General features: G+C 40.9%; 1 protein-coding gene and 1 pseudogene across 1 annotated transcript; both read right to left on the bottom strand.

Moving 5' to 3' along the window:
• Window positions 1–1424: 1424 nt before the first annotated feature.
• On the bottom strand, window positions 1425–23342 carry LOC149838547 (uncharacterized). Its single transcript, XM_090008267.1, has 3 exons — window positions 22896–23342; window positions 21528–22411; window positions 1425–2086 (listed from the first exon to the last, which is right to left on the bottom strand). The coding sequence occupies exons 1-2, from the start codon at window positions 23340–23342 to the stop codon at window positions 22277–22279; spliced, it is 582 nt and encodes a 193-aa protein (XP_089864393.1). The 3' UTR covers window positions 1425–2086; window positions 21528–22276.
• On the bottom strand, window positions 15614–21850 carry LOC149838548 (eukaryotic translation initiation factor 1A-like; annotated as a pseudogene).
• Window positions 23343–24478: the final 1136 nt, after the last annotated feature.

Raw genomic sequence — 24478 nt, forward strand, 5'->3', positions numbered from 1 at the left:
CCTGACCGCACAGCTATCTTTCGGGGCCACCACCGAGGCCTTATTCGCAAGTATGATAGCCCCTTCACCATTATCAAACATGTGGAAAACTTGACGTACCGGCTGGACTTGCCAGCAAACTTTCAAGTGCACCCGATATTCCATATATGCAACCTGAAGTCATTCCACGAAGATGAAGGAGATCCTCAACGGAGCATACCTCAACGTGCTCCGATTCTGCAGCGAGCTCCTTCAACAGTTAGTGTACCAGGCAGAGATCCAGATATCATCTTCAACCATTCCAACAACTATCTAGGGGAAGACAAAAAATACTTAGTGCAGTGGAAGGGATTGCCAGAATGTGAAGCCACCTGGGAGAAAGCCAGCAGCATGTTTCAGCATCGACAGCTTGTAGAAGACTACCATGAACAATTGGCGTCGAGGACGACGACAACTTAGGCGGGGGAGCGTGTTCCGGACCGCCATGTTTTTCACCTTTTTGCTCTGATGTGTATACCTCTTTGGCACTCTAGAGTGCCCCACAAGGCCTTACGGCCTAAGTACCCCGTGTATTCGGACCCTCTCTTCCTCTCTTGATGTACTTTGCTTCCAAGTATCTATAAAGAAGCTTTTTGCATCTCTCTCTCTCTCTCTTGTGCTTGTGCATACGCGTACTCTTGCTTCCGCTCGTGCGCGTGTGTTGTGCGTTGCTTGTGCGCTTAAAAGACCTGCCTTCGATGTGTGATTGCCCGAAGCTACGTCACGGGGGCCTTCGCTTCCCAGCCCGTGACAGCTGTTGTCTTTCTAACCTGCCAATTATCAAGAATAAGAGACTCGCACATACCAAAAAGGCAATGGAAAAGGCATGTGAGGTTACAAGAAAACCCGTCACAAGGACACGGGTAAAAGGACACACAACACCCCATTTTTGTGCAATTTTCTATTCAAAATAGTACACAGAGGGATATGACACGAGGGCAAGTTGAAGAATCCCTGTGACATGAAAACAAAGCAAAAATATATATTCCGTACTCATTTTCCCCATTTAGATGAGCTTCTTGGGGTAAGTGTGCATTTTTTTACACATGAAGCTACATGTTTTCTATAAACATGGGAGAGGACCCGGCAAGGAATTCAGTTCTTTGGGTCTTCAGATGTTGAGTACCATCATCTCATTGTCAATCCAAGCAAGCTTAGACTCCCAATATCACACTTATGAGCAATGATCACTCTTCCTGTGATACAAAGTCACCAAGCCAATGCAGAAGTGTCGGGAAGTCATCTATATAGATCTAGAAAAGTAACCAAAAAGTGTCCAGTAAAAGGGATGCCCCCATATGCCTTGCCGCAGTGGAGCCCACAGAAACGCATCGTGTGCAGTGCATTTCCGTGGATGCACCTTTGAGCAAGTGCCACCACCGAAGGCTGAGTTAAGAAAAACTCAACAAAATCAATCATACATCACCCAGAATATAACGATCTTCATTAACCTCAGTTTCCAGTAAAGTTAAAAAACGGCAGCTCAACTTTCCACGGACACATGCCAGAGTCCAGTTTGAAGAAAATCATGACACAAGTTCAACAGCTTAGCCAAACCAGGACTAGTAAGGAGCACAAGTTCTAATATGAGATTTTGGATGAACAAGACAAGTTGCTCACATGACCAACTTGGGTAGCAATTTTGAAAAACCACTTTCCCGTAACTGTACTAGATGAGTATATAGAGTTTGTTTGTTACCACTGCGGTATAAAACCATGTCAGATGACAGCAAACTCAAAGGCTTTCATTCATTATCCTTGAGCAAAACAGTTGCGATCATAAGATGAAATTTCATGGATTTTCTGTTCCACGCATGCCTTGACAAGTTCTTCACCAACACGTTCAGCAGCTTCGTGTAAACATCAGACAACGGGCTTAACATGTTACTGGCATGAAACCATGACACTTTATTATGAGCTTATGTCTTCTCAAAATGAACATTGCAATATATGTTTCAACTTTCAACAAATAGTTCAACACATTTGTCATAGACATGTCAACTATAAATGACATAACCTATAATAAGAACAACCGTGCACCAACTGTAAGACTCATGTACTTCTGCAGCTGTTTATGTACCAAAATAATGTTGTCAATATGTGAAAATATTCAGAGAAGGCAAGACAAAGGTAACCAAGGCAAAGTAGGCATGCATAAGCTACAGGAAGATAGTAGCAAAAGTTACGAGAAAAGAAACTTGTTGGAAAACTAGAAGATCAAATCAGAAATGTGTTGCATAGCAGATCAGCAGATCACAGTGAATTATGATGAATGGTTCATGAGTTATATTGAATGTTTTATATCTCGGATTTGGGTTCTTGAGTTGGAACCAATTCATGATTTGGATCTGGACCCAAGTCCAATACATAAATTGGATCCAGTCCCATGCCGAGTTTAAATACCTGTAACCCGTTCAAAATTCTTACTAAAACCAAAAAAATGTTTTCGTTGTACTTCTGTTTTTTCTTGATAATCCTTGGTTGTCATTTCCTCAAACTTAGTTCTAATGAGCTAATATACGTTAGCGCTTGAGCACAGACGGACCCCCTAGTGCTTATTCTGGTTAGAGCATTGCCATCTATAAGGCCTTGCATAAAAAAAATTATTTGCTCTATTTTTTAATTTTAAAATTTTGGGGCGTTACAGACTATTTGAAACCAACCGATCAAAGATCAATAATTTTAAAAATATTAAGAAAAGTGATAAGTTCTAGATACAACAAAGACAACCCATACATAAACATGGGAATGAAAATCAGGAAAGAGGAAAGCAAGTCAATTAAGAGAAAACCCTATTCCAACACTTCAGAAACCAATCAAATACGATCCAGATTCAGCATAAAACTACATGACCAAGAGAAAAGGTTGGTCCAATTTTCTGAATTGAGTGCTTATTAAATAGTATTAGTTATTCCACTAAATGGCCAACTATAGCCACCATCTATAACAACGTATCACCTGTTTCTTCGGTATCTCACCTATCTGGTACATATGAGATCTTAACAGTTATAGTAACTTAAAAAGGTTGCTAGCTCAAGTGCCTATACTAGAAGCTACGTGAAATCATGAGATTGGCAAAGAATGAATCATCCAGCCAACTTGAGTTTTCCAGCTTAAACATTGTCACAATTAGAGATCAAACAAACAAAAGTTGCAGCCTTAGAAGAGGGGTCAACCACAAACTACTTTTTCCTGAAATTTGGTCTTCAGAGGCACAAAAACAGATGAACAGTTGAGCACCAACTTTGAATAGCATTATTCAATTTTTGCTCCTTCTAAACTATCCGACAGAACAAAACCATCCACCATTCTCAATCACTCACCCTATGTGACACTGAAATGCTAATCTAAAAGAGCCCGGGCTCAATGCAGCTCGTGATCGGCTCGTAAAGCGGTGTACACTTAATGTGCCTAGCCCAGGCTCGTAAATAATTTTCTAAAGTAATTTTTGAAAAATGATAATATATAAAATATGTATAATACATATAATATATACATAATACATGTATAAAACATAATAATATGCATTTTATGTATATAATATACTAAGACAAGCTTCTCACAAGCCAAGCTGAGCTGAATGGAGAGCTGCTCATATCGTTTCCCAACCTTATACATAAGTGTTCTTCCTATTAAAAGAGAATTAATTCTTTCAGTATGCTGAGGCACTGACCGTTCACCAAACATGGCTTGCTTCCACTTATCTCCAATTTCATGTTTTTATGCTTCTGGCTCTAAAATAGAATGAGAAGCAACACAATTTGCTTTGTGGTAAGGTGAAAATAAATCATGCTAAGCAAAGTAACAACTTGAAATAGAAACAAGTGAAAAAAGCAAATGTTAAGGGTGTGTTTGATTGTGAGAGTAAAAAGGTCCTTGCACTATTTCTCGTCATTTTTGGATGATTTTCCTGCACAAATCAAGCTTGAAAAAAATCATTCTGAAAGTATTTGTCCCAACATCCCATCTTTTCAGGAAAGAAAAGTCAAACCTCAAGAGGTCTGTCTTTTTTCGTAGATTTTTTTGCCACCATAGTAATGGGCCAAAATTTATCGGCTCGTGTCCTCTTTTTGCATGCTTTCCACCCCCCTCTGTGATAGCTGTCACATGCAATTTCTCTCTGTTGATCATTCTAATGAGCTTGCTAGAGGCAGTGTGCATCTAGACCCTAGCTATCCTCCAGCAACCATCGTTTGCATCCACTCATTTTTCATTCTCAATACTGCAACCAAGTAACCTGACCCTAGCAACCACTCGGTCAATCATGCAACCCAACTCTCTCTCACTCTCCATTTTTACTGATTTTATCTTTTTGGTTACTTTGACCTTGACCTGTATCCACATCTGAATTCAATGTCTTTCTAACCATAAGTTGTTTCAATTTATCTTCCCTCTTTGCAGTATAAAGATGACATTCTTTGTTCTTTTTCTATTGCCACAATTTTGTTTACAAGTTTAGCTGATTTGACTAGTCCTATCTTGTCATCTGAGACGAAATACTTCTGATTTCTTCAACGGAAAAGCAAGAGATGCTACAAAGTGTCAACCGGGTGATCTATCAATCAGCTATCTTGTCATGTTACCATTTATTGGGTGGTCTGACTACTCCTTGAGTGAAGATATACGTAAATAAGAATGGCAAACAAATCCAGTCATAGACAATGCATTACTTGCCTCACATGTAGCTCTCTTTTTTCTGCTAAAAGTGCTACAGTGGAGGTTGTTTATATGGCTGATTGAAATCCAGCAGCACTTCCATCTAATATAGGAGGCCTCGAAATGAAGAGCTTAGAACTTTTTTTAGTATTACCATACTGTTTGAAAGATGGTTGTATTTGCAATAGGAGATATCAATAATTGCCGAACAAGAGTCTGGAAGTCAAAGCAAATGGCAAAGGGACCTCCTCGAAAACAGAATAGACCTTCCCCTAGAGGGTCATCTTGCAGAATGATTTGGTTAAAGCTCATCGCTGTCTTTGAAGGCAGTGATTTTCCTTTGCTAATGGGATGAATACTATGTCACATAGGTGCAGGTGCGGATGCGAGTGCAGGTACGGGTGCGGACGCGGCACTTTAAAAAAATTTGGGTGCAGGGGTGCGGGGAGGATATATATATATATATATATATATATATATTAACAGTTTTAAGTTAACACTATGTGTATTTGTGTGCATTTATGTATTTATATATGTAACATAGATAAAAATGGACTTGATTAGGGTTAACTGAATCTACTTTTGGATAGAAATGGACCTCTGTGTGGTTGATTTCACCTAACACAAAGGAAGTTGTGTCCAAGTGTTGCACCCTCTTGGGTGCGGGTGCGACGCAGGTGCTGTAATACCCGTGAATTTTATCAAATAAATAAAATTTAAAATTTATGTCCAAAGCTATTTTTATAATTGCTATTCGTAATTGGATCTCAGATATCCTATTGGGATCAATGTTGGACCACTAATATCATGTTCAGAACTCCGATATTCCATTCAGATCTTAGACATCGGATCACGAACCTTAATTTGAATACTAAATAATAGATTTCAGTCAAATGGATCGGATCTCTGGGTTCAGATCCTCAGTATCAAGGTCAAATTTGACATTGGATCCAAGTCAAATTCAGTGGATTTGCGAAGTTAAAATCAAATGTTAATGAGAAAAATTTTATATTGGACTTATAACACTTTATTGGGATCTGTAATAGCCTAGGCGATGCTTGGATCCACCTTACTTCGTTTGGATCCTGGACGTCAGAAATTTAAATACAGTATGGATCCAATTAAAATTTTTAATGTTTGGATCTATAATAATTTGTTGGAATCCATGATTGAGTCTTTGGATCCATGAATATTAATTTGGAACCATAGTTCCAATTCATAGTATAAAGAAAACCTTGGATCCTTAGATTCAGATCTCTTGTAGGATTTATAAATAAATCGGATCCTGGATCCATCATAGTTACGTGAAATTCAGGATAACGTAATAATTCAAGTTGGATCCTTCCTCGAAAATTTAAATATTTGCATTTGTAAAATGAAAAAGAAATAAAAAATAGTAATATAATAATAATTATATATTAAATATATATAGGTTAATGAATGGATCCAACCAGCAGATCCATATCCCGGGCAACCTGCGGATATACACTGCAAGAGAGCCGTGGATCCAACACGCGGTTGGATCCCGGGTCTCGGACCCGAACCCGGACCCGGCCCACACCCTGCGAAATAAAAAAAGGGGTAAAAGGCAATCGATATGGGTTGCCCGATAAAATAGAAAAAAAGAAGAAAGTTAGGGTTCAGAGCGAACCCTAACTGAAATCGCATGGGAGGGGGGTGGGCCAGAGCGCAGCCGTCGGGGAGAGAGTATTGGCCTCCTCCCTTTTCGGGAGGCCACCCTCCCTATTTAGTCCCCTCCCACGCTCTCTTTCTCTCATTCCTCCCCTCTCGGCTCTGCCCTTCCTGCGTAAGACTAAGTGGGCACTGCATCTCTTCTCTCGCTCTCTCTCCCTTTGCTGCATCTCGGCAGACACCGGCAACCTCCCTACTCCTGTTCTTGTCTCTCCCTCTTTGTCCTCTTTGACTCCCTGTCGCTCTCCCTCCCGATCTTGACTTTCACGGCAGCACCGTCGGGGTTCGGCCGAGCATCCCTCGCACAGCAGCAACCTCTGATCACGAGACAGGTACGATCTCTGGATTTTCTTTTGGGTATTGAGGGTGTTCGAGCATGTTGCGGTGGGTTGCATGGAAGCCCTAACTCGAACAACGTGCAGAGAGTTCGATGTCGATTGTTGTGAAACGAAACCCAAATCGAGCAAGAAATGAGGGATATGGGTTGCCGTGAATCCCTAATAAAAAATATATATATAATCGGGGATTCATGCTGCCATGAATCCTAGGTCAAAAAAAAGGGGGGGGGGGGTTGATTTATGCTAAAGGGTTTCAGATCTCTGTTAACGAGTTTGTTTTTGGATTTCCTAAAGAGGGCTTACGGATTTCTGATGGGGACAGATACCCTGAAATCGTGAAACAAGGGTTTTCCCTATTTTCATTACCATGAGCGATTGGTTTGGGAATGAATACTTTTTTTTTTACAGTCCTTATGGTAATCGATCTGCCTTGTTGATTTCTGTCATTTTATGTATGATATTGGTGAGATCTGTGTATTTACGTTAAAGTTTTGTTCTGTGAAATACAACCTGTGTAATCTATTTTCTGTGATATGAAGGGTGATAAATGAATTTGCGGGTTTCTGGAAATATTCATGCTAGCCCCGTACATTGATACGTTAGGCTGCCAAAATTCCCTTATAGAAATGTTTGATGGTAGTTTAAAATGAAACTCAGTAGAAATGCTCATTTTCATTTTTATATAATGTTGAAGACTGACAGTTTAAAATCTACATTTACGGTAAACTGAAACCTTATAGAAATGTTTATTTTCATCTTTAGGTGACGTTGTTGGCTGTTAATTGGAAATCTGCACTTAGGGAAAACTAAAACTTAGTATTTAACATCATTTTCACCTGCAATGCACATAAGCTGCCTACGCCATGACCCACGGTTTAACAGGAATAGAATGTTATACTTGCCTTTGCCAGTCGGTTAAGGCGCTACTCTTGAAACTTACAGTATAGCAGGGATAACTTAGTAATAAAGGATTGAGACAATGACAATTATCATCTTAAAAAAATAACATTCAGAGGTAACTATCAAAAACATCTACTTATTTGAATTCTGGTGGATGTGGCGGTTCCTTACTCATGTATTCTAAGACTGATTCTTTCTGCTTTACCTTTATCTCAGATTTAATATGTGAAACTTATTTGTTCCGTTATATGATTTAGAAAGTTATTTGCCTGGATGTATGTGCTCGATAATAGACATTAGGTTGATAATAGACCTATCTAATCCACATTGATTATTCACATGAAAAAAAATTCTACTTTTGATTTTAGCTTGCCTTTATAAAGCCATGAAAAACTGCAAACCATTTTATCATGTTATAATCCTTGGGAAAAGAAAAACTGGTATTAATTGGTTTTAGTCGTGAGAGGTAGTGTGCCTATTTATGGATGCTATTGAGAAGAGATGTTTCGTAGGTGTTTGGGTCCTTGAAAATATTGAATTATATGAAATTGAGTGAAAGAAGAGTAAGCAACATCAGGAAGGTAGAATTTCTTTATAAGTAGCCTGGATAGCTACCTTGTAAGTAAGTTCATGCTTGTTGATATTGCATTGTAGATTGGTGTAATTTCTTGGTGATGAATTCCTATTATTCACCTCTTATTTTGGTGTTTTCTCTAAGTGACTGAATTTTATTCACAATATATAAATAAGTTTAGATTATCGATCAATGGAAAATTTATTTGGCAATCAAATGTTATCAGTGTTTCCTCTGTTGGGACTGAACAAAAAAATTTGTTTTGTTTCTTGTCATCAATGTTGCAAATTAGTCATTGGGTTTGAACTAACACTCTTTACGATTTTGGTAGAATATTACATTTCTTTTATTGTGCTATGTTGAGTACAGAGCAACACACAAACAGGATGTGTTACATTGAAATTTCTATTGTTGTTAAACTTTATACATTTCAACCATGATTAGTAATTATCAAATTGGGTTATCCATGATTCATGAAAAAAATAGAGGTCATAACTGATATTGGCACATGATTGGCCAAGCTTGGTGCGTGATGGGTCCACAAGGGGCTCCTCGAGTTTATCAAATGATTACAAAAGTAATTGAATTATAATAATTTTTGCCTGACTGGTTTAAAGGTACCGGGGCATCGGTGCTTGCCGGTTTAAAGGTACTGAAGCACTCTAGGTAATAACCATAACACTGATAAGAAACTTAAATTTAAATTTTGTGGTCTGACGGGTTTAAAGGTACTGGGGCTTGTGTGCTTGACTGGTTTAAAGGTACCGGAGCACTCTGAGTGGGTTTGTGCAATCAATATAAAAAGAAAATTTGGATGTGTATGCCTTGGTAAAATGACTAAGGTTGACGACCTACTACTATGATAGTGTGAGATAGTTTGGGAAAATGCCCTTGTACTTTGAGTAATTTAAATAAATGAAAAGATCAAGTCACTCAGATTTGGGCTTACCTTGGAGAGGGTAGGTGGTACAAAACTCCGGGGACATGTGTTTAACTGTTTTGAGCTAAAGTGACTCGTTGGTCCCCAATCCTTGAAGTTGGGGGACCCAAACTACCAAATGTGTCCTAGGTGGTAGCTTCATGTTCTTTTGCAAAAGTTAGGGATGCATCATGTTTTGGTTTTGGCCTTTGGAAGGTGATCTCGGTCACTGGCCGCTCCCTTGGGAATTCAGTCTCAGTTACAATGTTCGGGTTAATAAAACACCCTTGAAAAATATACCCCCGAACGTTCTCTTCTGTGATGGTTGTCTTGGCCCGTGTGTACCCGCGAGATAAGATAAAATAATCAATATTTAGAACAATTAGATATCACAGTGAGTGGAGATACTAGAGAGACATTTTCATATTCTTTCAGCATGCTTTATATTCTGAGCTTGTGATGAAATGCAATCCTGAAATGTGTATATATGAGATAATTAAATTCATATTTTGACTGTTACATGAAAGTTATGCATGTTACTGTTATTGTTATTGCGTAACATGCTTTACTTGCTTAATTATAGTTGTTGCATAATCTGCTTACTTGCTTAGATATATGTTTGTTATTGCCCACATTACATACTTGACACATGATATATCTATAGTGATTCCTACTTAGACAGTTGTAGTCTAATTCCTATAAATTTACTATTTTCAGGTGAACAATCGAAATTACGAACGACTGCAGGATGAGACATCGGATCGAGATTTTGGATTTATTGTTCCAGGGATCGTTTGGGTTTATTGTAATTTAATTGCTTATATCATTTAAAACTCTTATGTTCATTTTCTTCGATATTGAAATAAAATAAATGATTTGGTTTGCTCTCCACTGTAATGTTCTGGAATGTTTAACCTTATAGTATTTCTTGTTTCTGCTGTTAAAAAAAAATCTCCAAAAAAAAATATGGTTAAGATTTCGGGGAGTTACAGGTGTGGTGTCCTGTTAGAAGAGTCTGTGTGACATAGGATGAATATCTGCTTCTGGAAGAACCATAGGCTCTAGAAACTGTCATGAGTGGGGACATTAATGGGATCATTGGTGCATATATCTTTAACAAGGGCTATTAGTGAATCACCTTTTAGAAAGATCTTAGCAACTTTAGATTAGTATTTCAGTGGCACATAAGGTGAGTGATTGAGATGGTGGATGGTTTTGTTCCATCAGATAGTTCAGAAGAAGCAAAAATTGAATAATGCTATTCAATGTTGGTGCTCAACTGTCCTTTTACCCAACCAACGTGCATCTCTCCTATTTCTATTATTTCATACAGTCAATCTCTAAAAATAAACATTCCCATCGTGCATGTTATTGAACATCATATTTTGTCATTCACATGTTCACACTTATTATTTTACATGTCGACATAGTTTTCAATTTTAGTAGTAGTTTGATCATTTTACCTTACCATTATAGTCATTCTATGTATCTCTTATCTCCTGTTTTTTTTATCATACAGGATATCATCAAGGTATTTGTCGGAGACAAAAGACCCACTCAATTAACTTATCAAACTTACATTATGGTCAATACTGATATAGATCATATAGTTAGAGTTTCGATGATTATAAATAAATGAGCATCATATCTTGTCACTCACTTTCACATTCCATCTTGTTCTAACATGGCATTATGAATGCCTCGTGATTGCTTTATGACACAAGGGTAAGTTTGCCGTTATACCCTGCCATAGTGTAGCTCTCCTATTTCTGTCATTTCATAGGGTCGATCGCTAACAATAGCCATCACTAGACTACTTGTTGCTTAGCATCATATCTTGTTGGTTACCCATGCAGGCTAGTTCATGTAAAAAACAATACCATATATACATTGACGTAGCTTTTTATTTTTTAGGCAGCTTTGTCTTTTACCCCTCCATTTCATAGCCATGATATTTATCTCTTTTCACATAGATTTTTCTCATGCTATATTTCATCAATGTACTTGTTGGAGAGGAGACACCACTCAAATCGCTCATCAAAATTAAATTATGGCCAGAACCTACATACTCCACATAGTTAGGGTTTCAAGGATTATAAGTAACTCAGCATCATATCACGTTAATCACTCTTTGACATTTCATCTTGTTGAAAAAATCAGAATGCCTTATTGTTTTCTGACATGGGTAGGTTTGTTTTTGTACCCTGCCACGGTGTAGTCCTATTTCTCTCATTTCGTAGGGTTAATATCTAACAATAGACATGAACAGTGTACTTGTCGAATATCATATATTGTATTTCACACTCACACTTGTTCTTTTCGTATACAACACAATGTATACATCAAGGTAGTTATCTATTTTAGGGGTAATTTTGTCTTTTTATCTCACCATTCATAGTCATGCTATTTCTCTTTCCACAAAATCTTTTCTCATTCTAGCTATCATAAAAGTACATGTGTAGACGTGTAGAGTTTAAAGGATTATAAGTAACTCAACATCATATCAGGTAAGTCACTCTTTCACATTTCATCTTGTTGAATAAGTCATTACGAATGCCTTATTATTTTTTCACACAAGGGTAGGTTTGTCTTCTTACCCCACCATCATGTAGTCCTCATATTTCTCTCATTTAGTAGGGTTAATCTCTAACAACAGTCATGACCAAAGTACTTGTTGAACATCATATCTTGTCATTAACACACACTTGTTCTTGTCATACACAACATCATGTATACATTGAGGCAGTTATCTATTACAAGGATAATAAAAATAGGTGGATGGAGGATTGGAGGCAACTAAAGGTTGAGATGAAGGTTAGGTGGATGATGAAAATAACGGTTATGCTGGCCCAAGAGAAGAACACGACTTAGAAGAAGAAGATCCATCATTTGAATATCGTGTTCTTTATGATTAACGGACGTAGATAGATTAGGATGCTTCTTGTTTTATTTTGTTATGTAACATATATCTTTGATACCAAATAATCACGCTTGTTAGTAGTGACTTTTTTTATATGTTTGTTAATGGTGTTATTAGTTTTGTTTTGAATGTTTTATTAGTAGATGTTTATGTAACATTAGTTTTGTTTTGAATGTTTTATTAGTAGATGTTTATGTAACATTAGTTTTGTTTTGAGTGTTATTACTCATAATGCATAATGCATATATTCTTGTTCTTTTTTTCTATTGCTTATATGATTTTTTTCAGTATTTTTTTTTATTTTTGTGGAGATTTTTCTCTTTTTTATATTTTTTGTGTTTTTTAATTTGAGTTATTTTTGTATCCTACAATACGGTAGGATATATCCATGTCTCAGGCCCACCCTATACGGCTTCCAATACAATAATTACAACATTGGTTCAAAGCATCTATCACCGACAAGCAAAGTCACTAGACTTTTCTTACTTTATTTAAGAATCTCTATTGGCATAAACAATTTGGTTCACATTGGGAGGCCACTTAAGGCATGTTTGGTTTGGTGCTGTGAATCAAAAAACTGTTGCTGGAACTATTGATCCAAAGCCACGTTTCAGAATTATCCATGATTACAAAATTCAACCATAAGACGGACACAGAAAGATGACACCACTAATTCCGATAACCAAATACAACTATTCATGATGATTCTTCATCCAAACAAATGGAATCTTGTTGAATGGAAAGAACAAGGTCAGATAGAAAAGACCAATGTTACACAATGTAAGGTAGGTTGATCCATCAAGAGCTCTTTACACCATGTAATGGCAGGCCAATTCATCAAGAACTCTTTACACCAGTGTTGTGAAAAGCGTTGAGGCGTAGCGAGGCGCTCCACCAAAATCTGAGGCGAGGCGTAAGCCTTGAGGCGCAAAGCGTAAGCCTCAAAAAAAAAATTTAACTTAAAAAAAACTATAAAAATGATCTAAAATTATAAATAAATAAGAAATGCTTTATTGATGAAGCGCCAACCAACACGAAATAAAAAAATCTCAAATAAATACGAAAAAAATATGAGATTAACATGTAAAAGTAACATAAATGGCAAAGAACAATAAACATCCACTTGAGCCTTTTTTTATAGCTACAGTTGGAAAAACCAAAAGGAAATAACACACAAACATAAAAGCAAGAACTGTGGAAGGTGAAGTCCACTGAACATTACAAACAAGAGAACAGTAAAAGAGAAAGGTCCAGAGTTACCAGTCGAGGAAGCGGGAGCGGGAAGCGATACGGGAAGCGGGAGCGGGAAGCGAGGCACTTTAAAAAATTTAGGAAGCAGGGAAGCTTGGGACCACTTAGAAGAAAATTCCGAACCGTCTCGGAAACGACCTAGGAAGCGAACCGGAAGCGAGGGGAAGCGAAAAAAAATGAAAAAAATGGGGAAGCGAGGGGGAAGCGTGGGGGAAACGTGGGGGAAGCGCGCTTCCCATTTATGGGAAGCGCGTTTCCCATAAAAGGGGGACGCGCTTCCCATAAAAGGGAAGCGCGCTTCCCAAAAAAGGGGGACGCTTCCCCTCACGCTTCGGAAGCGCGACGTTTCGCGCTTCCGAAGCGCGCTTCCCCTTTTGCCTAGGCGCTTCCGGTAACTCTGGAAAGGTCCCATCAATATACTAGAGATAAATTGGGCCGTTGATCCTTTTCCCTTGGTACCAGAAATGTGGACAGCCTAAACGCACAACGAATCAAATGAGTGAGTTTAAGGAGGGGAGAGAAATTCAGCAAATTCATGTCAACTATTGTAACAAACATAAATAGAAATTTCAAGCAATTGCACATAAAGATTCAAGCAGCCTAGCATGCAATATGGTGAAAATTGGTCTTCAAAAATATCAAACAATTTCTCGAGAAAGAAAAAATCTCAGCGACAACAATGAGCCAATGTATTTCCATCGATGAAGAGAAGAACATAAGACACAATCGTTATGTGGGTGAGTGAAAAAATCAGCCTTTGGATGTAATCGGAAAAAGCTTTCTTTTGGAAGCACTAGACATAGTGGTGCTCTGATCTCGAGTGGCACCTTAAACTCGAGATGAGGGTTGCCAAGGGAGCGGAGCAACCGCTTCATCTTGCCCAAGGTGATAAACCCAGAAAATTGTTACCGGAAAACGCAAAGGTCGCCGGCGGCGAGTGGTAGCACGACGGTGGTTGTGAGTCGCTGGCACGGCTGTGAGTCACTGGCGAGTGGTCGCACGGAGGCGGCGAGTGGTCGCACAACGATGATCGGCTATGGGTGGTGGCCGGCTACGAGTGGTGGCCGGCGACAGCAGTGGCGGGGGACGAGAGGGGACGGAGTGGAGAGAGAAGGGGCGAGGGCTTTCCCTCGCCCTGAAGCGCCTGTGTCTTTTTTAAAGACACAGACGCTTCGATCTTTCGAGAATACGGGCCCGGATCTGGGTCGAACTCGGGTCCGGGCCATCCGATTTTTAATGCGCGCCTCACTTTGAGGCGCGCCTCGCCTCAAGGCGTACGCCTCAAGGCGCATGAGGCATACGCCTTAATGGTGTTGCGCTTTTTAAGTGCGCCTCAAGGCGAAAAGGGCCTCACCTCGAGGCGAGGCACGCTTTTTGCGCCTTGAGGCGCGTTTTTAACAACACTGCTTTACACAATGTAATGGTATGCCAGTCATCAAGAACTCTCCCTTCATTCATCCCAGTACTACACACACTATGAACGAGACTCCTGTAGTAATTTAGTCCATGGAACTTCCCATATGCAACTCCTTGAAATAACTATATTTAATCTGATGCAATTCTCCATAAGTAACAGGAAGAATTAGAAGGTCAGTTGATAAGGTTCACAATAAATAAGTGGGATGAAATTGTCAGGTTTTAGTTGTTATATTCCAAAAGCATTCCTACCCTTGCAGATGCACCCTGAATTCTACAACCCTATCAGCACTATCACCCCCATACAGTTTATTGATAAAGGACCTCCATACATTGGCCATGTGCAGCAACCTGTTGGGCCATTCACTTCTTGCTCTTTGAAGCTAAATTTCTCTGGGTCAAAAGTTTAAATCCAGCCTCTTGAGGATATCAGGGTCAAAAAATAACAAACAAGAAATCCAGGAATTAAAATCAAGATGGAGATGCTTGATAAGGGGATATAGAACAGACAATCCTAATGGAACTAAGGGAAGAGAAAATTAGATCCAAGGGAAAATCTTTGTTGTTACAATAGACTTATCAAAAGAATCAAGCATATCAAGTCACCAACTGCACTGTGAAGGCTAAATCATGTGTGAATGAAGAAAAAAAATGCTGCTATAAGACAGATGGTATCTTATCCAGAACAACTGCATTCATTGTCCACAAACTTACTTAAGCAAAAGAACCAGAATAACAACAACAACAGCAGCAATAAAACGGAGCCATCGGACAAGCAACTGAAACTAACAGGAACGTAATCGGAAAGCCCTAGCTCCAGAATAAACGATCAAAATCAACAGAAACAAGCAAAAGAAAAGGCATAGATGAATGAGATAAGGAAAGAGAGAGGATCAGGAGATCAGGACAGGGACACGAACCGTAAGGGCTCAGTTCTTGTCGATCTCCTTGTCCTCGAACTAGATGTAGTCTTAGTCGCCAACGCCCTCGACATCGAGTCCGACGGTGATGCCCTCGTTGAGGCGGGTGTTTTCCGGGAGCTCGTAGTTGCGAAGGCCGACGAGGATGATGTCGTCGGAGGTGATCCAGACCTTCTTGTGCATCTTTCCGCGGACGTGGCCGTCAATGCGCATGGCCTCGCACCGCCCGTTCCCCATCATTCGCAGCAACTGCGCGTGCTGCTTCCCGTCCTCCTTGAGCACCAGCTCCCGCTTCTCGTCGTTCGCCTCGTTCTTTCCCCTTCTTGCTGTTCTTTCCCTCCCTTCCACTCGTTCTTCGATATCCTTTCCTTCCTTCCTTCCTTTCTCTTTGGCTGCTGCTACAGATCGCTCGCTTGCTCGCTGGCCCTTCTTCTGTGGCCCTTCTTCTTTCTTCTTTTTGGGTTCGCGTGAAAAGCACCAGGGAGGGTTCCTCTCCCGCTTCTATTAAGCTAGCGAGGAAATTCTTGTGAAGGCAATTGTCGATGGGTAGCAGTGTGCTCTTCTCCTTATATAGTGATGCAGAATCGGATTCTGACACTTTCTATTATAGGGAGAGTTTGGGGAGGACGTTGGATGAGGACTGAGTCAGTTCGAGGTGATAGGGCCATTGAGGCGTTTGTGTCACATGGACACATTATAGAGGACACGAGACTCGTAATTTTTTGTTTAAGAATTGTATACGATTGGGACACGACACTGAAGGAGTTGGAGTGTCCATGTGACATGAGTACGGACAATAATTTAAAAAGCCAAAATAACCACAGTCAAATTCTCGTGAAAATTTTGAATTTTTTTTTTTTTTGCTTTCTTGTGTTTTTATCAGCAAAATGCCAATACAAATAGGGATATAAACTGATCGGGCTCATATCAGATCTAAGTGTTACTAAGTGCCACATATTCCGATCTGGATTCAGCCAAAATTGGTGGCCGTATCCGTGTGGGAGTGGATCAGATATGGGTCATACATACTTGACCCGATGCTATAGTGAGCTGGTCCAGTTCTAGAAATATGACTCATATCACATGGTGATGTCTTAAATCCGATTGTGACTCCAGTCCTGATGTTGTTGGATATACAGAAAAATGGGAAAAAATCTATAGATTTTATTGCGGAAAAGGCAAAAAAAAGTCTGGTTAGACTCTATTTTGAGCTGGATCTGACCAAGTTTCTTAACCTGAATGTAACTCGAATCTCACTGCACCAAACCATTTTCCAAATCCAGCATGGATTCGGATATATACTACCACATCTGATCAATAACAAAAAATTTGGATCTTATGTGGATGCGTAAGTAATACAAAGAGCAACTGAGGCGACGGGATGGAAGATGGAGTGTGAGACTGAGAAGGATGGAGATTCCGGCCCGGTGGAAGAAGGACAATGGGTTTGGTGGCCGCAACGCCACTCGGTTGCCCCTGGCCCAAGGTCCCACTTCGGGTGACGATAATGAATTTGAACAACGGCAACAGCTCCTCCTACCGCTCAGCGCTCCTGGGTGGAGGTGGTAGGAGGGCCACCGAGAGATAACCATGTTCCCATCAAATGCTCCAGAGCGAATGCTGAAAACCAATAACCAAGAATCACAATCCCAGGATCACGCTATGTGCTGCTTATAGAACCTTCAAGGTGGACGGCGATAGCATGTTTTCCTCACGGTCTAAATGCAATATCCGTTTATGTTTGACTAGCTTAAGGCGCTATGGTGGTACCCGTTTTTTTTATTTTTGTTTTTTTATTTTATTTTATTTTATTTTTTGCTGTCACGGTGGCTGATGACTGATTTGCCTATCCAGCTTGAACTGAGTTTAGGTGAGACCAGTTGGTCAGGCTTAGTTCAGACCTGACGGAATCAATAAAATAAACTTAAACGCATGATTTATATAATAAAATGAATGCCTATTCATGCATTATCACTTTTTCCGAAATTGCCTTCCCCAAATCGCGTAGAGGAGGGGTGAAGATAAATCTCACCCCCATGATTGATAGGTGAGAGTGAGGTTTATCCTCACCCTCCGTGAAGACTATAAAAGCCCTCACGCACGTCTTCTCCACCCATACTTCTCCACCCATAAAAAAAAAAAAAAAACAGAGGAAGACAAAAAAAATAGGTAACAAGAAGCAACAGAGAAGAGAAAGCATACCGGAGCTCGCCGCCGATAAGTAAGTATTTTCTTCTTTCTTTTTCCAATCGAAATGAGGACTGACAACCATGGTTGTCGACGAGTTGTAGTGAAGAAGAAGAAGAAAAGTTGTGGCAGAGAGAGAAAGAGAGAGGGGGTCGGCACCGGTGGTTGGACCCTCTGCCACAAAGTGAAGGAGAGAGAGGGTCGACCCCTCTGTTTCTTAGAAGACAAAAGGGGAAGAGCCCCTTCCGCTTTGGTGGTTTTAAGAGGGGGGCCAGACTAGTCGGTCCGGGCACAACCCAAACCGCACCATGTGAGTTTAAAAAAAATCCAAGTCGAACCAGCTCAGGCCGAATAAGTTCAGCTCGAATCGGCTCATAACTAAATTGGTCTGGACCAAACTGCCGATATGAGTGTAAATCAAACTACCGAGTCAGGTCTTACTGGGTCTCGGTTTTCAGTTTGGATTCAGTTAGATATAGACTAGACCGAATCTAGGTCCAGTTTGATCCAGTCAATCTGGATCGATCCAGACAAAGTTAGATCTGGATCATGTTTGACAGATCAAGATTAAAATGGATCTGGATCAATGTGTGATTCAAATCAAAACTAGGTCTGGATCCAGTCTAATAGTTTTGAATTCAGATCAAAGTTGGATCCATATCCAACTCATAACTGAATGAACTAGTTTTGGATCCAAATCAGAAATATATCTAAATTCAGTCAGACAGTTTTTTATCTAGATAAAAAATGGATATAGATCGAGTTTGTGATTAATTTTTGAATTTTGAAAATAATTATCAAAATGATAAAGTACACTTGTGTGTACCCAAGATTCCTTTTGGTAAAATGGGCATAACTTTGTACTCCAAACTTAAAATTTAGTTAAGTTTGGTGAGTTAGAACTCGTATCGTAGAGGGCAATCTCTGTGTTCTCTGGTTTTGGTTAAATCAGGGGCACAAAAATTGAAGTCTTACGAATCAACTCAAGAAAGGTATTTTGGTAATTTTATTAAAATATAAGAGGTTATGTGTACTAATACGAATATGCATGCGTAATAATAAGATCCTACTGTTAGAGCATCTTGAGACTCGATTTCGATTAGAAAGCAATATTCGTATTCGAGGTAAGGGATACTATAAGTAATCTTAGTTCTGAATAAATTATACAACGTTGCATGAGAAGATCAGGGTTATCCATGCGGCAATGGAGGAATGTCAAGTTCTTATGGGATCAGGGTACTCTGACAATTTCAAAAAAGAACTCTGCCTAAAGGATGAACTCTAGAGTTTACACGAGATCGAAGAGGCAATGTGGGTGGCTGAATGAGGGAGACCGTAATACTTTGTATTTTCATTCTCTTTATATCAGGAATATAATGAGGAACCTCATTGTGTCTCTAACCTTGGAAGATGGAACATCTCACATGACAAATGAAGCGATCAAAATAGAGGCAACACATTATTTCTCAACGTTTTTTCATAAGTCTAGCACCAACCTGAGCTCGCTTGCAGGAAAAAAGAACCCTGAGTCAGTGCAGCTGAAACTTACAAAAATGAGAAAAGAGGTGCCATATGAGGAGATCAAGGAAGCAGTTTTTGAGCTTGATGCAGACATTGCGCCAGGCCCTGACTGCTTCCCAGGGTTCTTTTTCTGAAAGTATTGGCACATTGTAGAGAATGAGGTTTCTAAAGCTATGAAAAACTTCTTCCAAACAGAGAAATTGTTAAACAGAATCAACTATACTCATATTGTCTTGATTCCTAAAACCGAAGGGAGCTTGCAAACTTAACCAATTTTGTCCTATTGGTTTATGCAAATTTGTGTACAAAGTCATCACCAGTCTAGAGCACATCATCAACCTCAACAAACAAGCTTTTCATAAGAGTCACAGTTTGCAAAAAGTGTCCTGTTAGTCTATGAAATGAAATGGTGGATTCAATGTTGTCTAGAAAGAAGAAAGGAGTAATCTTTCCCAGTGAAAGCCTATGATAGGGTTGATTGAGAATTCTTGGAGGAAACTCTTGGATTCTTTGGGTTTGATGACGACTGGGTTAGGAAAGTTATGAGGTGTGTCAAAACTTCATCTTTTGCTGTAGCCATTAATGGAGAGGCCAGCAACCAATTTTTGGAAAGTAGGGGTCTCTGCCAAGGAGATCCTATGTCTCTGTACCTTTTCCTTCTTGTCATGGTGAGACTCACTTGGCACCTGAATCAATCGGTCTCGAGAGGGCTTTTGAGTCCCATTTTCATCAAGGACTTTAGTTGGCATCAATATTTTATGCTGATGATGCTTCATTTTTTCTTTATGACAACAAAAACTCTATTTGGAATTTCCTCAGGATTATAGAAGGCTTTGAGGATGTGTCAGGCATGCAAATAAAAAAAGGAGAAATCCATTTTCGTGCCTAGCAACATTGCCCGCAGTAGAGTAGATAGTATTGCACAAAGGAGTTGCCTCTAACCTATCTGGGCCTTCCTCTATTCAAAGGGAGACTCAAACCATCGATGTACGAAGCCTAATTGAAAAGTTTTGATCCAAACTTGCATCGTGGAGTGGCCACCTTTTATCCATGGCAGCGAGGACGATGTTAATCAGGTCACTGCTATTGTCTCTCCCTCTTTTAGAAGATCTCTTTCCTCCTCCCTACTAATGTCATCAATGCTATTGAATCCATCATATGCAAATTCCTCAGGAATGATTCGCACGCCCATCTGTTGTGCTGGAAAAAAGTATGTAAGCCCCTGGAGGAGGGGAGCTTGGGCCTACGACCCCTCAAGGAAATGAATGTTGTATGCTTGGCCAAACTTACATGGAAGATTGCAAATCATGAGGATACTCCTTGGGCCAGACTGATTGAAGCCAAATATCTGGGGGTCCAATGTATGTGGATCCCACCGCATTGGTATAGAGGCTCGCATGGTTGGAAGGGCGTCAAACAGGGTGTGGCAACTATAGTGCATCAAGTGAAATGGAGGATCGGCAAGGGTTCGGATGTTGACTTTTGATTCAATCCTTGGTGTGACCAGGGATCCATTTTTCACCTCCTTCCCCCAAAGCACCAAAGAGGTGATGTACCACAGTCTTAGACCAATGAAATTCATGGATTGTATTGCTAGGAACCAATCTCCCCAATGCAAGTATCTTGAATCAGTCTTCCAAGTTTCGGATATTGTGAAAAGATTGGTGAACATGCAAACATGGGACCCTGAAGCTCCTGACTGTCTTACTTGGCTTCCTTCTAACACCTTCTCCATTTTCAACAACTTAAGCAATATGAAAACATAGCTAGTAGATGGAAATACTACATTAAAAGCAAATCACAGTAATAATAGATGCAAACATGCCAAGAGGATTGTATAAAATGGAATAAACGTCAGGAATTTGGGTGATTAAGTTTCTTTGAGACATTATGCCAAACATTTGGTGTGCAAACCACATTTTGCTTCTTATTTTCAACCAAACGTAAAGAATGATGGAGAATGACACCAAGAGAGACAAATCCCTTATTCAAACCAGGAATTATGCATTAAGGACCAGGAGAAAATAGAGGCAACCCCCTTCCCTCTGAGGAAGTTGAGATGGCTCGTCACAATGAAAAGAAAAAAAATCAACACCACCCGGCCAATTCAAGATGAGTAAAACAAATGAAGAAAATGCCAAGACAAAAGAACACTTCGTCGAGAAAACCAGTATAGGAAAAACCATAGAACAAAAGGAAGAGAGAGAGCTCATACCTAGTCGTTGAGCCCTTCGCACGAATAGCTGCAACTCGCCGTCGTCATTCACTGAGGGACGTAGGGTGGCCGGTCGCCGGTAGCCTCATCCGGCCTGCACAGGGAAGAGAGAGAGTCGGGGGGGCCTCGATTTTTTTTTTGTAACACCCCCTGTTCTCCGCGTCCACGTTCTAAACCTAACAGGGGGTGTTACGAAAACTACAGTGTTTTTTGGATGAGGCGGACACGCACATTCTTGGCGTCTTTTTCGTCCCCCACATCACGCAGGACGCGCCATCAAACGGCCCTAAGAGAACAGCATCATCTTCTTCACTGCTCCTCATTCACCTTAAACTCTCACTAGGAACTATCCCAAATAGGGAGTAGCATCAAATGACTCCTCATTCACCTTCCAGTTGCAGAATGGTGGATTACCAAGGAAGCCCGTCACTTTGCTCCATTGTTCAATAAGAAATAACATCTACTATGTAACATCATGTACAAAAAACAAAACCGAAGGTGCCCGCATTGCGAATGCGTGTACGAAGTCCACACCATCTTCGATCACCAATTCAGACACACCAATCACTACTCATGCGGAAGAAATCAATGCATTTCAGTAGAGAATTTCACGGAGGGCAACATGTTCCTTATTATGCAAATCGTCCTTTCAGTCTCCATATGTCTTTAGGCACACCTATATACAATTCTCAATAGAGACCACCCAAACGCATACTCCCCCTGAGACTACAGCCACTGTCGGTACCGATTCATCGGCCAAGCTTCGCTTCTCTAGCCTTTGCAGCTAGTGCATTCCTCATAATCGACGCCTTCTTCACGATCAAGCACTCCTCCAAGCTAGCGTCCCCATAGTACTGTGAGCTCTGGTCGTGAAAGGCGTAGTCCTCAACACCATTGGTCAATGCAGAATTGTCTGTCAATAAAACTAAAAAACAAGAACAATCAAAATACAAAGAAGAGGAAAACAGATTTACCTGGAAAAAACTCTCCTCCAACTAGAGAGTGAAAAAACCATGGTCGCCCAGAAAAAAAATCTTATTGCTATTTTGCGACCGTTACAAAAGATTAAAAAACAAATATTTTATACAAGGCAAGGGCTACAACCTAAAACTAAACAAAACTGGTCTGATTCATAAGAAACCGGATCTCAAACATAAGCCTAAAAATTTTTTTGCTCCCCAAGCGCCCTCTTAACCCCGCCCACTGACCACACAACAGGACCAGCGCCGAGGGAGCCCCTGGACCCCCTTACTTCAAGAGCAAAAACTTTGAACCAGGCTCCACAACTCATCATTGTCGTCCCTCCCTCATCAACGACACATTGTGAAGGATCACACACGCACCAACACAGGCCACACTCATCCTTACCTCCTCGTCGATGGGCCGGCTAAGGATGCCCCAATTTCGCAGGCTCAAGAGCATCCGGAGCACCGTCAGCCACATTCTGTAATGTGCCTTGTTGAAATCCTCCTCACAGGAGGCATGCACCGGATTGACGTAGAGCACCATGTGCCAGGGCAGAAGCGGATATCTGTCGTCCCTGACGAGGTACAGCCGGACGATGACACCTCTCAGGAAGATCGGAGGCAAATTCAGGAGGATGCCCTCCTCGACGTCCTTGTAGAGCGTCGACGATCTCAGAACCCTAGCATCCCTTATCCCTGCTGAAACCGGTGGAGATGCTGAGGATCTTGCACGATGAATCAGCAACGATCTGCGCCACGATGCTATCGGCCTCCTCCTGATTGCCACCGGGCCCCTATAGGACAACGAAGCGTGTGCAGTACACGACACCAAAACAGTAAGGGAGGTCATGTTGGATTAACCACCACTAAAGTAGTGGTGGTTATCCACAATGTGGATACACCCCTCCATCTGAGGTGATCCTTGATCAAGAGAGAATGGTTACGCAAACGGCTCCCACCCTGTGCTCTATATATAGGGGTACCATGAGCGACCCAAATACATGAAAAATACAGGGAAATCAAGAGAGAGAGTTTTCTTCTAAGTTATTACCTCTCCATACAGTCGATTTTCATCAGCAGAGAATAGATAGTGCTCACCGGTTGCATAAAGAGAGTCTGCGCTCGTGGAGGCTGCAACCCGGCTGAGGAGAAAACATTCCTTGCTTGATCAACCACTGCTCACTGGCTCTCCTCTGCACCAGTCGACCTCCACCATCGACAATAGCCGCAGTCCATCAATGGTTGCCTCGGGTTCAAAGTCTCCCCTGTTTGTTTTTTGTTTAACACAGTTTTTGTTGTGTATTTTCCCTGTTTCTGCGCAGGCTACCGGTAAGGAGGAGCATACCCCAACAATGGGTTATGGGCCCACACCCTGCTTCTGTTGCGTGGGGTGTGTATTGGTCGTCTGGCTGTGCAGGTCACCGTGGGGCGACACTGCAGTTGGTCGCCGGCACAGGCGACTATCGTCGTAGGGTGACAAAAAAAAAAGGGTTTCGGGTTTTTACCTGTGGCCATTGGGTTGCAGGAGCATCAGCCATCGTCGATGGAAGCCACATACTGTCGTCGATCTAATGGTTGGCATCTGTCCGGCAACGCACAAGGGTTTAAAACCTGTTTCCTCTACTGTCGGGTGAAGAGAGGTGTAGCGCCGGTCCGGGCTTCGTGAGGGTCGCTGATAGGTGTGGCGACATTGGTTGCCGACAGGTGCGGTGATTTGGGTCGCCGACAGACGACATGTGTCATCGACGGCAATTTGGGTTAACCCTAACCCCCTTTTGCATAAAACAGAAAACACTCGGGTTTTTTGTTTTACAGTTTCATTTTTAATCGGATGGAACTGGATCGGGTCCAGTACTGGGCTAGACCTAGATCTTGTTCTTGTCGGGTTCGACTCAGATAAAGTTAAAACTGGGCCTGACCCGGATCCGGTTCATGTCGGGTTCGACCCGGATCAAGCCAAACCCCGAGTCAGATTCGGATCTGGTT

Source organism: Nuphar pumila, chromosome 5 (assembly GCF_984573655.1).
Source record: "Nuphar pumila chromosome 5, dmNupPumi1.hap1.1, whole genome shotgun sequence".
NCBI lineage: Eukaryota > Viridiplantae > Streptophyta > Magnoliopsida > Nymphaeales > Nymphaeaceae > Nuphar > Nuphar pumila.